Below are 15,347 nucleotides of genomic sequence, written 5' to 3'. Positions count from 1 at the left end.
TAATTACTCTCTCTGTTTCTCTCTCTCTGTCTTTCTCTATCATCTATGATTTTTTCTATACATCTGCAAGACTTGAGCATGCATTCTCCACCTATATTAATTTGCCTCAGTGTCTTTCTTTAGGTCTACAAGGGGCACAGAACTTTCATGCCCTCTCCTGATGTACTATCCAACAGGAACTTCCATGTGTTCATCTATTCCGAATCTCCCAGTACTCAGTCCTTTGGATTTTTATGAAAGTTTCTTTATCTAGGCATGATTGATTACATCACTTTATTGGTTTATCAACTCAACTTCTAGACTTTCTCCCTACCCCATAGGTTGAGGGTAGGACTGAAAGGTCCAGTTCTCTAATCACATGGTTGTCTCCCCTGGCAATTATTCCTCGTCACAGAAGTTACCTAGGTGCCCCCAGACACCAATCATCTTATTAGCATATAAGAGACACTCTTATTACTTTGGAGATTCCAAGGATTGTAGGATTTTATGTTAGGAAACAGGGACAAAGACCCAAATATACATTTCACAGTATCACAAGCACAAATGAAGAAAACAACTGTCCTAATATTGAATGACTTTGGACAAAAGCTCAGTGACTGCATTATATTTGGATCCAAAGTGCTGTATCTCAAACACTTTAGAGAATAATAAAGGTAATGTAAAAGAAGCATCTAGCACAAATTCTCTCTTTGCTGACACAGGTCTGACTGCTGGCCCTAACCTGTACCTCATCTAGTCCTCACCTGTCCTGGTCACTGGCTTTGTTTTTGATTCTTCCATCATTCCCCCTAGATTTGATGTACGTATTTTACTTTGTTGCTGCCTTGATGAATTTTCTGCTACAGTGCTGCCTATCTATCCACAGGGCATCTTAGTAACTCTAACTTCTAGACTAAATCACTCTGTCTTGTGGGGTTCCAGATTCCTTTGAGCCTGGAATTTGAGAAGAAACTAAGAAGGTTTTTACTAAAGTAATGAAGCTTAAAGCTCAAGATTCCACATTTGCATAAGACCCTGGGTTCTGGGAATTGTAAAATGTTCTGGGTGAAGAGATGAAGCAGGTTATAGTCAGAAAACATTTCTATGTAAACATTTCTGTTGTCCAAGAAGTCTCAGAGAAAGGTACTTGTACCGCTAAGACTCCAGCATTTAAGGTGATTTCACATCCTAAATAAATGTTTACCTTTGCATCTAATATATTTGTAATTTTGTATTCTTATTCTTAGGACCACTCAAAGTATATATGCTTCAGGCCACATGAAATCCGAATCCATCACTGTATTTTACTAAATAAGATTCTTGAGTGTTTTGCTAGTACTTACTCCTCTATACTTAATAAAACATATTTTGGACAATTAAACAAATACTAAGTAGAATCTAGAGACTCCCCAAATCATTCTGAAGTCAATGCTTTTGGTGGCTCTTTTACAAGAAATCTAGAACTTCCTGGCTGTCAGCTATTTCAATGTTAGTACAGTAGTAGTGAATGCTATGCAACGGAAACTCAGATACTTCAGTTCAGTTCAGTTCCAATCAGCAAGACTTTATGAAAAGCCTACTATGTATGATGAAGATGCTAGGCTATGTTCTTTCTTCAGATAATTTAAATTCAAGAGTCATTTGAAATGAATTGCCTTAACAGTGAAGTATTTTTTAGATCCTTGGAATTTAATAGCAGTTCTCTTTAAAGAAATAAGAAATTGGAAGTAACATGGTAAATATGATTAAATGCCAGGGAAAAACAAGGATAAACGATTGGCACCAGTCATTTGATGTTGTCTGAAACAAAGAGACTTGTCAGTCTGTAAATGCTACTAGTTTTAGTGCCAAGGATATAAAATGAAAAGTATCCTTTTGGGGGACAGTTTTGTCAACCTGAAATAACCAAAAGGATCAGAATCCAGTTTTAAATTGAAAGCAGGGTTTTCTTTTTTTTCAAGAGGAAAGCTGGGAGTAGGCATCCAGAGACACACACTCCAGAGAAACAGGGTCAGTGCTCTGAAGTTAAAAGTTAAAGTCTTGCATATATAGAAGAAAACCAAGACATTTAACAAGATTACAACATTTTCTATGCAAGCTGGTTTATGAGTTATAACAATTTAATTAGTTACAATTTGTTTTTTTCCCCCATATGCCTTATTTTCTTTACAGTTGGTTTTCATTTCCTTTCCAAATAAAAAGAATATATTTAACATTCTATCTTTAGATAATGTGATAGCCATGAAGACTTTTTGTAAAAGTAAGAGGAAAGTTAATCTGCTGAGTGAAAAGGGAAGGGTCTTTCCTGGTACTCTGTAGCCATTTACAACATTTTGCAAAACAACATGCTTAAAGAAGAAGGCTAATCTATAATCAGAGAAACTAAGGTTCAGCCTCCTAGGTTAAAGCTTTCTGTCACACAACTCGGCCTCATAGTCACATTTCTTTAAGGCTCAAAATAATTTAGAGTTCCAACATCTAGATTTTGTATTACTTGTTTTCACGTCTCGTAGGTGGTAGCTCAGTGAGACAACTATTTTTCAAGCTAAATAAATGAGCTCATTTTCAATACATGTGTTTGGGAAATAACAAATTCCTGAAAGACAAATCAGTGTATGATGTCTAATACTGAGGAATGTTTTGAAGAAAAACAATGCTAGAGAAGGAGAGGAGGTTACAGAATTCTATTTTGGAAAGATTATAGTACTGACTTCCTAGCCATTCCTTGAATGTAGCGAGTTTATCTCCCTCTTAAGACCTTTGCACGTGCTAAGGCGTCTGGCTGGAATGCTTTCCTTCAAATATCTGCCTCATTTGTTTTCTCACTTCATTCAGGGCTCTGACCACCTTTGTCTAAAGTAGCACCATTCAATTCTGTTTCCCTACTCTACACTACCTAACCTTAGGGACCAAAGAAATTATTTGATAAATTATTTGCTATCTGAACTCTTAATATTGCTATCTGTAACTTGGGAATTGAAAAGAATATTTTAAACATATCTTCTTATTTGGATATCCAAATCAGAAACCAAATAATTTTGATAATAAGGGATACTTGTAGTTTTCTTCACAGACCAGATATACAAAAAAGATACCTGCACATGTATGTTTGCTGCAGCTCTATTCACAATAGCAAAAACAAAGTGATAACTATTATTTCAGACTTGTTATTAACATATTAATTTTGTTTACATCACTATTCAGTCAAATTGTTATACAATTATGTTATTTATATCATCTTGGGTTTTAGGTAGACTGGGGTCAACTGGACTATTTAGTTGTTGACATGCCACCAGGAACTGGAGATGTGCAGTTATCCGTGTCACAGAATATTCCCATTTCAGGTAAATCTTAAAAGTTTAAGGTAATTTATGCTTTCTTTGATGTGTTGTTGTTTGCTATACAGAAAAACTAGCTCCATATCAAGCAAATATTTTTGTCTTAAAAATAATCACTTATAAATTTTGAGAGCAGAAGCATAAATTGAATTTTCAAAATGTTGTCAGAATAAGTATATTTATAGAAATATAAAGACATTTTGAAAGGTGATAATATGGATATGTATTCCAGAAACATAATAGCATATATTATTTAGGTAGAATGTGACTGGTTTACTGCTGTTCAGCACTTATAGCAGTGGTAAGTGGCAGCTGCTCAGTAAATAGTTTTTGTTGAGTGAATGCAGAGTAAGAGTAAATATTAGGAAAAATTGATTTTTGGTAAACACAACAATTAATATTCTGTTAATTATTTAATGTTAAAGTCAAAAGAGCAATAAACAATCACTTGTATCAAATATTTAATACTTAATATGGTAGTGGATATCTTTTTTATGATATGGAACTTAAACATTAGTATAGTGGTTATCCTTTACATAGTGTCCTTCTAAAGATTTTCATAGATTTTGCTTTAAAAAGTTGCAAATCTTTCATTTATAAAAGAATAGCTGGGCAAATAATGGAATTTTAAAATATCTTTGCAAATTAGTTGTTTACTGGTTATCCAAACAATGTAATTGACATTTAATCATCAAAAGGTTTGAAATCTAAGTTTTGACCAGATATACAGGTTGTTTGGAAATATTGACATAGCCTCATTAACATAAATATGGGAGTAAAGTGACAAAAATAATTTATCCTTTTTGTAATCACTGTGCTGTGGTATTTCTTTTTAAAAATAATTTTGGAATCTTTTATTTTTCTAAATTTTAACAATACTTACTAAATGTTTATTGGAGAAAAATGTGCTTCTGGTACTTTGAAATGCCTATTGCAAATTTACAAAATACTTAGACTATTCATATAGATAATATATTGATAAAACTGGTCTAGATTTGGTGTTTTTTTTCTTCTTCTTTTTTTTTTTTTTTTTTTTTTTGTGAGTTTGAGTCTCTTTCTGTTGCCCAGGCTGGAGTGCAGTGGCACATTCACGGCCACTATAGTCTTGACTTGCTGGGCTCAGGAGATCCTTTTGCCTTATCCTTCTAAGTTACTGGAACTACAGGCACATGATATCATGCCCAGCTAATTTTTAAAAAATTTACTAGAGATGAGGTCTTGTCAAGTTACCCAGGCTGGTCTTGGGTAGTCTGGGTACCCTGGGGCTTAGGTAGTCCTCTCGCCTCTGTTTTCCAAAGTCCTGGGATTACAGGTGTGAGCTACCATGCCTGGTTAAATTATTTATGCCTTGAGTAGTGACTTGGTACATTTAAAGATTTTATTTACCTAACACAGGTAAGCAATTATTTTGTTTACTCAGGTAACAGCCCTCCTGTTTGGATAAGATTTATGATTCAATTACCCCATTTTAATTTGCATTTATACTCCGATACCAACACTGTATATAGATTGGAGTTAAGTTTTTCTTCTCCTTTCTTATATTCTAAAATTTAACCAGCATATTTCTTTATTCCTTTCCTCTGATGAAGAGTCTGCCCGGTAATAGGCAATTACTATTCAATGGGAATAAGACACTGTACTTTTTTTTGTTGAGGTGGTAAAATATAGATAACAATGGCATTAACTATATTCACAGCCAGGCATGGTGGCTCAAGCCTGTAATCCCAACATTTTGGGAGACCAAGGTGAGAGGATTGCCTGAACCTAGGCATTTGAGCCAGCATGGGCAACTTGGTGAGACCTCAATAAAAAAAAAAAAAATTAGTGAGCATGGTAGTATTTACCTGTTGTTCCAGCTACTTGGAAGGCTGGAGCAGAAGGATCGCCTGAGCCCAGCAGGTCGGCACTGGGTGGCTGTGAGCGTACCACTGCACTCCAGTCTGGGTGACAGAGTGAAACTTCAACTCAAAAAACTAAACACAAAAACAAAACTATATTCACGTTGTGCAGCCATCACTGGTATTCATCTCCAGAGCTTTCTTCTTCCCAAACTGAAACTCTGTATCTATTAAACAATAACTCTTCATTCCTCATTCTCCCCAGACCTTGGCAGCCACTATTTCACTTTCAGAAACCGTACCTTTTTTTTGCATTCAGAGACAACCAAGGAGAAAAATATATTTTAAAAGATTTCATTGAGTATAAATACAGAGTTTCATGCTGAGTGTTAGTTAGCACTTTAGTCCAAGGACAGGTCAATAAAACCACAAATAACTATAATTTTTTAGAAATATATTTCATTAAACAAAACCTAAAGTTGATTTTATGACTTATCAATAAAATTATGTATCAATAGTTTTCTATTTATATGCAAGGTAAACGTGAATCACTGTAGAGAATCCAAGGATAAAGTAAATGAGTCTTTTCCCTAGAGTTCCTTACCTTTTTAAACTTTCAGACCTTTTGTAAAAATTTGATGAAAACTATCGATTCTCTCCAGGAAAATGTATTTATATATGGTATACAGAAGTACTAATTTTACGTATTATTTCAGGAAGTTTATAGTCCTCAGGTTAAAAACCCCAAGTCTAGGAGATAGAACAAGGTGAGGAGCAGAAGAGAGTGATTGGTATAAAAGAACATTGATCGCTATATCCAGAGTTTGGGAAGTGCTATATGAGAAATCGGAACCCATGATATGGGGTTCCAAGGAAGAAGAGACTATGGGTTTGAGAGGAATGCAAAACCCTTCATGGATGTGGACCTTAAAGAATAATTATACATTGTAGAACATTCAGTATAGAACCATACTTTGGTTTCTTTGCTTTATCTTGGCATAAGGGAAAGAAAACTGAAAATGAGACTACTAGTGTTCTGTAATTCTACTATAGAAACTTAATATATGTTCCACTTCCCAAGTCTAATCTATTTTTTAAAAAATTGGGCCAGTTACTAAAGATGCTTTTGAAAATATGCAAACCTAGTTATTCCTAACTATGATATTAAAATTAACGTTTATCAGTATTTTAAAAATACTCTATAATAAGCATATATAGTTTTATAACTTAACAAAATGAATAAAAAGCACTAATTCTTTAAGGACAGTAGATTTCTGTATAAATGGTATCATGATAATTACCTGATAATAATAAACTGAATTTAATGGCAGTCTTCCATACATTTCATATTTCATTCTCACAGTTGTTATGTTATTTCTATTTTTAAAAATATATATTTTATGTATGGATAAAGCAAGGAAACCAAAGTATGGTTCTATACTGAATGTTCTACAATGTATGGATATATTATGTATGTAAGACAGGTTCTCACTCTGTCACCCTGGCTGGAGTGCGGGCGTACAATCATAACTCACTGCAACCTTGAACTTCTGGGCTCAGGCAATCCTCCTGCTTCAGCCTATGGAGTAGCTGGAACTGTAGGCATGCACTACCACACCTGGCTAATTTTTTATTTTTTAGTATATATAAGGTGTTGCTATGTTGCCCAGACTGGTTCAAACTCTTGGCCTCAGGTGATCCTCTCACCTTGGTCTCCCAAAGTGAAAGGATTGTGGGCATGAACCACCTTGCCCAGCCTCACTCTGCATTTTATTTGGACCATTCCTCTAGCACTTCTGATGTTCCTCATTGAAAATGTACATTACTGTGTTATCTTCTCTCCCGGACTATTTGTTACTCCCTGGAAGGCCAGGATCTTTTCCATTCATTGCCGTATTTTTCACATACCAAACTCAGAGCCTTCCTGCAGCTACTCAGGAAATGTTGAATCATTGAATGAGTATTTTATCTATGTATGTTTTATCTTCCCAACTAGGCTGTAAGCTGCTTGAATGCAGAAATTTTTTTTCCTATTTATCCTAGTATCTTTTAGAATTTCTTATGCAATTAATATTAACTGAATAAATGATAAAGCTAGTATGACTAGTTATCACTGCTTTACGAAAAGATGTGTAACCCTTTATCTTTCTTACCATCCTGCTAGTTCATTCCTGTGACCCCCCATTCTGACATATTTTACCCAAGTATTTTTTCTTTGTATAGGTTAAAGGAAACTTCTTTTAAAAAGCATACATTTTATTTTACTCTCCTTCTGAGAGAAGAATGCTTTCATTTTAATTATGTATTTATTTATGCTTTTTTTTGCTGTAGTATATGTAGTATCCTTGTGATCAGTTGATATCTTTTATAGTATTTCCTTTGTTTTAGCTTCTAAGATAATAGTATGAATATGGGGACTTGCAATTTGAGGACATGGAATATTAAATCATTAGTGAGAATAACTAGCATTGCTCCATTGTAAGATAATAATAAGACATTATCTTATTTACTTGCAGTGATGTTTAGTAATTACCTCTCTTTATCCTTACTTATAGAGCATTTGCTTAACCCACATACTTGTAAGGATCTAATGAGATATGAATGTAAATATTCTATCTAAATATGTAGTAGTTTTTAGAAACTACTTGAACCTATAAAAGAGGCTTTCTTGGGGAAAGGAGTGGTGATAAAATATGGTGAATTTGAAAAAGCCTTTAGATCAACTTTGCATTTCTAAAAACCATGTTGAAAATAAAATCAAATGTTTTATATTTGAAAAGAGAGGCAGACCTACACACACAAAAATACCTCTTTCTGAATGCTAATGAACAACTCTTTGTGTGTGTTGTATTTTGTGCCATGGAATGGATGACAACCTCATTACAGGCACACCTTGGGAATATTGTGGGTTTGGTTCCAGACCACAGTAATAAAGCAAATATCATAATATAAGTCAGAAATTTTTGTCTTCCCAATATATATAAAAGTTATGTTTATACTATATTCTACTCTGTGAAGTGTGCAATAGCATTATGTCTGGGAAAAAAGTACATACCTTAATTAAAAATGTTTATTATTGCTAAAAAATGCTAATGATCATCTGCACCTTCATCGAGTCATAATCTTTTTGCTGGTAGAGGGTCTTGCTTTGATGTTGATGACTGCTGATCAGGGTGGTGGTTGTTGAAGTTTGGAGTCGCTGTGATAATTTCTTTAAATAAGACAACAATAATGTTTACCGTATCGATTGACTCTTCCTTTCATGAAAGATTTCTCTGTAGATTGTGGTGCTGAAGTATTTTACCCACAGTAATCTTCTTTCAAAATTGGAGTCAATCCTCTCAAACCCTGCTACTGCTTTATCAACTAAGCTTATGGAATATCCTAAATCCTTTGTTGTCATTTCAACAATGTTCATAGCATTTTCACCAGAAGTAAATCCTATTTTAAGAAACCACTCTCTTTGGTCATTCATGGAAAGCAACTTTTCATCCTTTCTGGTTTATCATGAGATTGCAGCATTTCAATCACATCTTTAAGCTCCACTTCTAATTCTAGCTATCTTACTATTTCCATCATATTTGCAGGTACTTCCTCCTCTGAAATCTTAAAAGTCATCATACCCTGAAAGTCATCTGTGAGGGTTGGAATCAACTCCTTCCTAATTCCTGCTCATTTTTATATTTTGACCTCCTCCCATGAATCACAAATGTTTTTAATGACATCTAGAATAGTGGACCCTTCTCAGAAGGCTTTTATTTTACTTTGGCCAGATTCATCAGAGGAAACACTATTTATGTCAGCCATAGCCTTCATCTGTGGGTTCAGAATGGATGTTGTTTCAGAAGACATGAAAACAGCATTCATCTCCTTGTACATCTGTCTCCATTAGAGCTCCTAGGTGATTTACTAGGTCCACTGTCAGTGAGCAGTAATATTGTGAAAAGAATCTTTCTGAGCAGTAGATCTCAAGAGTGGGCTTAAAATATTCAGTAAACCATGGTGTAAACAAATGTGCTGTCATCCAGGCTTTGTTGTTCCACTTATAGAGCACAGGCGAGTAGACTTAGCATAATTCTTAAGGACCTTGGGATTTTTCAGAATGGTCAGTGAGCATTGGCTTCAATTTAAAGTCACCAGCTGTGTTAGTCCCTATCAAGAGAGTCAGCCTGTCCTTTGAAGCTTTGACTTGGGCATTGACTTCACCTCTCTAGTTGTGAAAGTACTAGATGGCATCTTACTCCATTAGAAAACTGTTTGATCTACACTGAAAATCTGTTGTTTAGTTGTAGCCACTTTCATCGATCATCTCAGTTGGATCTTTTAGATATCTTGCTGCTTCACCTTGCACTTTTATATCTTAGAGATTGTTTATTTGCTTAAACCTCATTAATCAACTTCTGCTAGCTTCCAACTCTTCTTCAGCCTTCTGACCTCTTTCTTCTTCATAGAATTGCAAAAAATTAGGGCTTTGCTCTAGATTAGGCTTTGACTTAAGGGAATTATTGTGGCTGATTGGATTTTCTATCTAGGTCATTGAAACTTTTTCCATATCATCAATAAGGCTGTTTTACTTTCTTATCATTTGTGTGTTCCCTCGAGTAATACTTTTATTTTCCTTCAAGAACTTTTTCTTTGCATTTACAGCTTGGTTAACTGGTGCAAGAGGCTCTCTTTTGGCCTATCTTGGCTTTCAACATGCTTTCCTCACTAAGCTTGATCATTTCTAGCTTTTGATTTAAAATGAGAGACATGCAACTCTTCCTTTCACTTGAACATGTAGAAACCATTGCAGGATTATTAAATGGCTTAATTTTAATATTGTTGTGTCTCTGGGCATAGGGAGTCCTGGAAGGGGGGTGGGGGGGGGAGAGAGAGAAAGAAAGAGAAAGAAAGATGGGGGAATGGCCAGTTAATGAACCAGTCAGAAAACACACAACATATATCAATTAAGTTTACCATCTTATATGGGTGCAGTTTGTAGCACCCCTTAACAGCAACTTTAAAGATCACTAATCACAGATTACCATAGCAGATAGAAAAATAATGAAAAACTTCGAAGTATTGAGAGAATTACCAAAATCTGACACAGAGATATGAAGTGAACACATGCTATTGGAAAAATAATGCCAATAGACCTGCTTGACACAAGGTTTCCTCAGTCCTTCAATTTGTCAAAAAATGCAGTATCTGTGAAGTCCAGTAAAGCAAATTGCAGTTAAATGTGGAATGTCTCTACAAGAAGAAACTTGAAAGAAAAAAAATTATCCTCTTATTTGTATTAAAAGCAATTAATAGAAATATATTGACAGCAGTAATGGCTTATGATTTAAATTTGAGCTTACATGGACTACCAAGTTAATACATACTGCAAGTATAGACTAGAACTATACCTAATAGTTGTAATAATTGCTGGAGGAAAAGGAGGCAGGATAAAGGAGGGGAAATAACCAATTATAGTCTTTGGAATTGCTCTTGCCTTGATGAACTTTTCAAGTGGAGAAAGCAGAGATGTCAGGAATGGCTTTGTTTTATTATTTTTCTTACTCCTTTTATCTTTGGTTAGTGATATAGTTTGCTGAGTTTTTGCTTGTTATTTGTTTGATTAACTTGTAAATTAGTTGCTGTTGTATAGTGAATGGGATAGATTCCAGTGTTGACTTCCTTTTTTAAAATGTGTTCTAATGGACTCTTAGGAATTGTTGTACACACTTAACCACTTTTCTATAATAGAGGAGGATTAATATTTCTTTGAGAAGCATTATAAAGTTGCTTGGAAGTTTTGAAAATACATGCACTGTTTTCTTCTAGTATTTGATTTCTAATAGAAGTTACCTAAAATACTTTTCCTTCTTTCTTTGCTTCAATTGAAGTGCTCTGTATGACCATCTGAAGACTGTTTTAATTTGATTTTAACTCTGTGAATTAAGTGAAGAATTTATGCTTCACATCTGATATGTGGAGTACATTTTCTTTTTTTAATTTTTTTAAGGACTAGAGAGTTTTAGTAATTTATTTATATTAAGGTGCTGTATTGTCAGGGTCCTAATAGGAAACAGATGACACATTTTAAAGGGAATGAACAAAAAAGAGTTTAATGAAGGGACTAGTTACAAAGGTGTGAGCAGCATTAAGGAAACCAACAAGAGATAGTGAAGTATCCAGGGACTAGTGACAATAGAAGTTACTGCTGGTGGAACATAGAGACAGCTGGAGGTATGAAATAGGGGCTGCCTGATGGAAGCTATGGCCTCTGCTGGGACTACTGCAAGGCAGGAGGAGTGGTATGTGAGGTAGATAATAATACTCCAGCTTCTCTCTCATCCCATAACCTCATCTCCTGGTACCTGCCTCCTAGTGGCAGATCCTCATTGGGAACCAGAGAGCAAGGAAACTCAGGTGATACAGAGGTCAGCTGCCAGGGAACTGATCTAACCAGAAACGGGTAGGGAGTGGATCTGAGCAGAGCTTGAGGGGCCAGAGGGAGAGTGTAGCAAGTGGAATAACTAACACAGCATCTCTTCTTCATGGTCATCATTATAATTGTGAATTAGTGGCTTGAGATAGATGCAATACAAGGGAACCAAATTTTTGCCTTGTAAAAGTTTGCAGGCTAATACAGCTACCAGTAGTACAGTCAAATCTGTGAAAATCCATATTATCAGAAGGCAAAATTGTAGTGTCATGAGACATGAACCGAATGTATATATTGTAGATAAACAGTAATACAAGTATATTTTATGTAGTGGGGAGTAATGGATGGAAGAGTTTATTTTGATAGGATAGAGTTTGGAAAAAAAAATTCCCCCATCACTTTATTAAGTAAAGATTGATTCAGGAATGAAAATTTTGGAAATTGTTCTTAAAATAGAAGGGACCAAGGACTGAGCTGCTGAGAGGGGAGCCATCATGGTCCCTTCTATGTTCTCTTTTTTTTTTATTCCAGGGAATGGCATAGAAAAGTGCTAGACAGTCCTAGTCCTAGTGTGTGTCCTATTTTTATTTCTTATCTCTTAGAGTGGGAGAAGCTACTATGTATGGCAGAGTAGTCAGCTAGTTAACATGGTGAATATCCAGGGGCTCAGGAAAAGTTGCACTAACAGTCTGACGTTATAAGATTGCTGTGGTTTAAGTGTGTTCCCCAGAAGTACATGTGTTGGAAGCTTAATTGCTAATGTAATATTATTAAGAGGTAGAGCCTTTAAGAGGTGATTGGGTCATGAGGTCAGAGTCCTTATGAATGAATGGATTAATGCTCTTATCTCAGGAATAAGTTCGTTCTCAAGAGAGTGAGTTAGTTATTTTGGGAGAAAGGGAGTTCTCTCAAAGGCAACTTGTTATGAAAACAAGCTTGGCTTGCTCTTGACATCTCTTTAGCACGCACTTGCTTGTTCTTCTGCTTTTCAGTGCCATATTATGATGTGCAGGGAAAGCCCTCACCAGAAGCTGCCACCATGCCCTTGGACTTCTAGCCCATAGAACAATGATCCAAATACATTTCTTGTCTTTATAAATTACCAAGTTTCAGGTCTTCTGTTATGGCAGCCAAAAATGGACTAAGACAATTGGTAATGAGGTGATGACACTTCTTCCTGTTTAGGACCCTTCTTGTCTGGGCGCTATAGAAAGGCCTTTCTGCTTCTCACTCATTTAAATGAATAGGAATTTTAAATTAAGCCACCTTAATATTTTAGTCACTGTTTAAAATGTAAGGCATTTTTGTCTATGAAAGGTATTAGACCTATTGCCACAGTGACTGAACTCCTACTTGCTCATCAGAAATTCTTTTTTTTTTTGAGTTGGAGTCTCACTCTGTCGTCCAGACTGGAGTGCAGTGGCCGCTCCCGGCCACTGCAGCCTCGCCCTGCTGGGCTCCGACGATCCTTCCGCCTCAGCCTTCCAAGTAGCTGGAACTACAGGCACACACTACCACGCCCGGTTAATTTTTTGATTTATTGTAGAGATGAGGTCTCGCCTGCCCAGGCGGGTCTCGAACCCGCAGGCTCAGGCAATCCACTCACCTCAGGAAATTCTTGAGGAAAAAAACCATACATGTCCACCTTGATATTTTTCTCTCCATCAGCAGTTTACTTGGCTTAATCAATTATCTCTTTTATAGTAACATTCTTTGACTGTCAGTGTGGACAGTGGTTTTTGAATTGTGGAAACCTGTGAGGATTGAATAATCACAAACTCATTGTCATCATGTTAAATAAATGAATGACCATAAACCATTACTTAAAATAGTTTTTTGATTGTCTGGTATTTACTCTTTCAAAGCAAAAGGAGCATAGTGATTTTACTTAGGTAAGCTGAATAAAATTTTTTAAAATAACTCTTTTTTCCCCTTCTTAATTGTTTTCAAATGTTCAAGAGTAACTCTTTAAAGGCATCTAATACTAATCTTTTGGAAAACCATAGAAAACCCAAAGAAAAATATTTGACTACCTTAAATTTTAGTACTATGTTTCTCCTACAATTTTTCAGTTTATAATGACCTCAAACTGTAGTACTAGAAACATGCTTGCACCTTAAATGTGGAAGATTTAGGTCATAGCTTTTCCTATTATTCAGAGATATTAAATTTTTGTTTATGTTTTCAATTTCCAGACTGGAACATTAAAGGAGACAGTCAATTTGGACTTCTTCCTTTCTTTTTTTTTTTGAGTTGGAGTCTCACTCTGTCGCCCAGACTGGAGTGCAGTGGCCGCTCCCAGCCACCGCAGCCTCAACCTGCTGGGCTCTGGCGATCCTTCCGCCTCAACCTTCCAAGTAGCTGGAACTACAGGTGCGTGCTACCACATCCAGCTCATTTTGATTTATTGTGGAGATGAGGTCTCACCAAGTTGCCCAGGCAGGTCTCGAACCCATAGGCTCAGGCAATCCACTCACCTCAGCCTCCCAAAGCACGGGATTACAGGCTGAGCCACCGAGCCCAGCTGAACTTAAAATTTCCAGACTGGAACATTAAAGGAGACAGTCAATTTGGACTTCTTCCTTTCTTTTTTTTTTTGAGTTGGAGTCTCACTCTGTCGCCCAGACTGGAGTGCAGTGGCCGCTCCCAGCCACCGCAGCCTCAACCTGCTGGGCTCTGGCGATCCTTCCGCCTCAACCTTCCAAGTAGCTGGAACTACAGGTGCGTGCTACCACATCCAGCTCATTTTGATTTATTGTGGAGATGAGGTCTCACCAAGTTGCCCAGGCAGGTCTCGAACCCATAGGCTCAGGCAATCCACTCACCTCAGCCTCCCAAAGCACGGGATTACAGGCTGAGCCACCGAGCCCAGCTGAACTTAAAATTTCCAGACTGGAACATTAAAGGAGACAGTCAATTTGGACTTCTTCCTTTCTTTTTTTTTTTGAGTTGGAGTCTCACTCTGTCGCCCAGACTGGAGTGCAGTGGCCGCTCCCAGCCACCGCAGCCTCAACCTGCTGGGCTCTGGCGATCCTTCCGCCTCAACCTTCCAAGTAGCTGGAACTACAGGTGCGTGCTACCACATCCAGCTCATTTTGATTTATTGTGGAGATGAGGTCTCACCAAGTTGCCCAGGCAGGTCTCGAACCCATAGGCTCAGGCAATCCACTCACCTCAGCCTCCCAAAGCACGGGATTACAGGCTGAGCCACCGAGCCCAGCTGAACTTAAAATTTCCAGACTGGAACATTAAAGGAGACAGTCAATTTGGACTTCTTCCTTTCTTTTTTTTTTTGAGTTGGAGTCTCACTCTGTCGCCCAGACTGGAGTGCAGTGGCCGCTCCCAGCCACCGCAGCCTCAACCTGCTGGGCTCTGGCGATCCTTCCGCCTCAACCTTCCAAGTAGCTGGAACTACAGGTGCGTGCTACCACATCCAGCTCATTTTGATTTATTGTGGAGATGAGGTCTCACCAAGTTGCCCAGGCAGGTCTCGAACCCATAGGCTCAGGCAATCCACTCACCTCAGCCTCCCAAAGGGATTATAGGCTAAGCCACCGAGCCCAGCTGAACTTCTTTCAAGTGCTTTTCTTTACATGCAAATGTTGGACAGAGTTATAATTAATGGATACTTGGCAAGAATTGAATAATGTAGAGAGTTATTGTTTTATTCATTAAATTATAAAAGTTACTACTGAAATAAATTTGTTTTGTGGTTACATGAATTGTTACCAACTGTTAAAGGCTAGAAACTGTATTCCAGGGTTTCATCTTTCCTGA

At 36.8% G+C, this 15,347-nt stretch overlaps 1 protein-coding gene across 1 annotated transcript in view; it reads left to right on the top strand.

Moving 5' to 3' along the window:
* Positions 1-3,323, top strand: part of LOC103265880 (iron-sulfur protein NUBPL) — a gene marked incomplete at its 3' end in the record, with an annotated part of 222,823 nt that extends 219,500 nt beyond the window's left edge. Inside the window, exon 7 of the mRNA XM_008063525.2 lies at positions 3,230-3,323. Coding sequence (XP_008061716.1) covers positions 3,230-3,323 — 94 coding nt within the window. The remainder of the gene's footprint in view (positions 1-3,229) is intronic.
* Between the last annotated feature and the right edge of the window lie 12,024 nt (positions 3,324-15,347).

The sequence above is a fragment of the Carlito syrichta genome, unplaced genomic scaffold, assembly GCF_000164805.1.
Source record: "Carlito syrichta isolate Samal-C Ts95f unplaced genomic scaffold, Tarsius_syrichta-2.0.1 Scaffold306897, whole genome shotgun sequence".
Taxonomy (NCBI): Eukaryota; Metazoa; Chordata; class Mammalia; order Primates; family Tarsiidae; genus Carlito; species Carlito syrichta.
The sequence above is the reverse complement of the archived record's forward strand: the minus strand, read 5'-3'. Positions and strand labels throughout refer to the sequence as shown.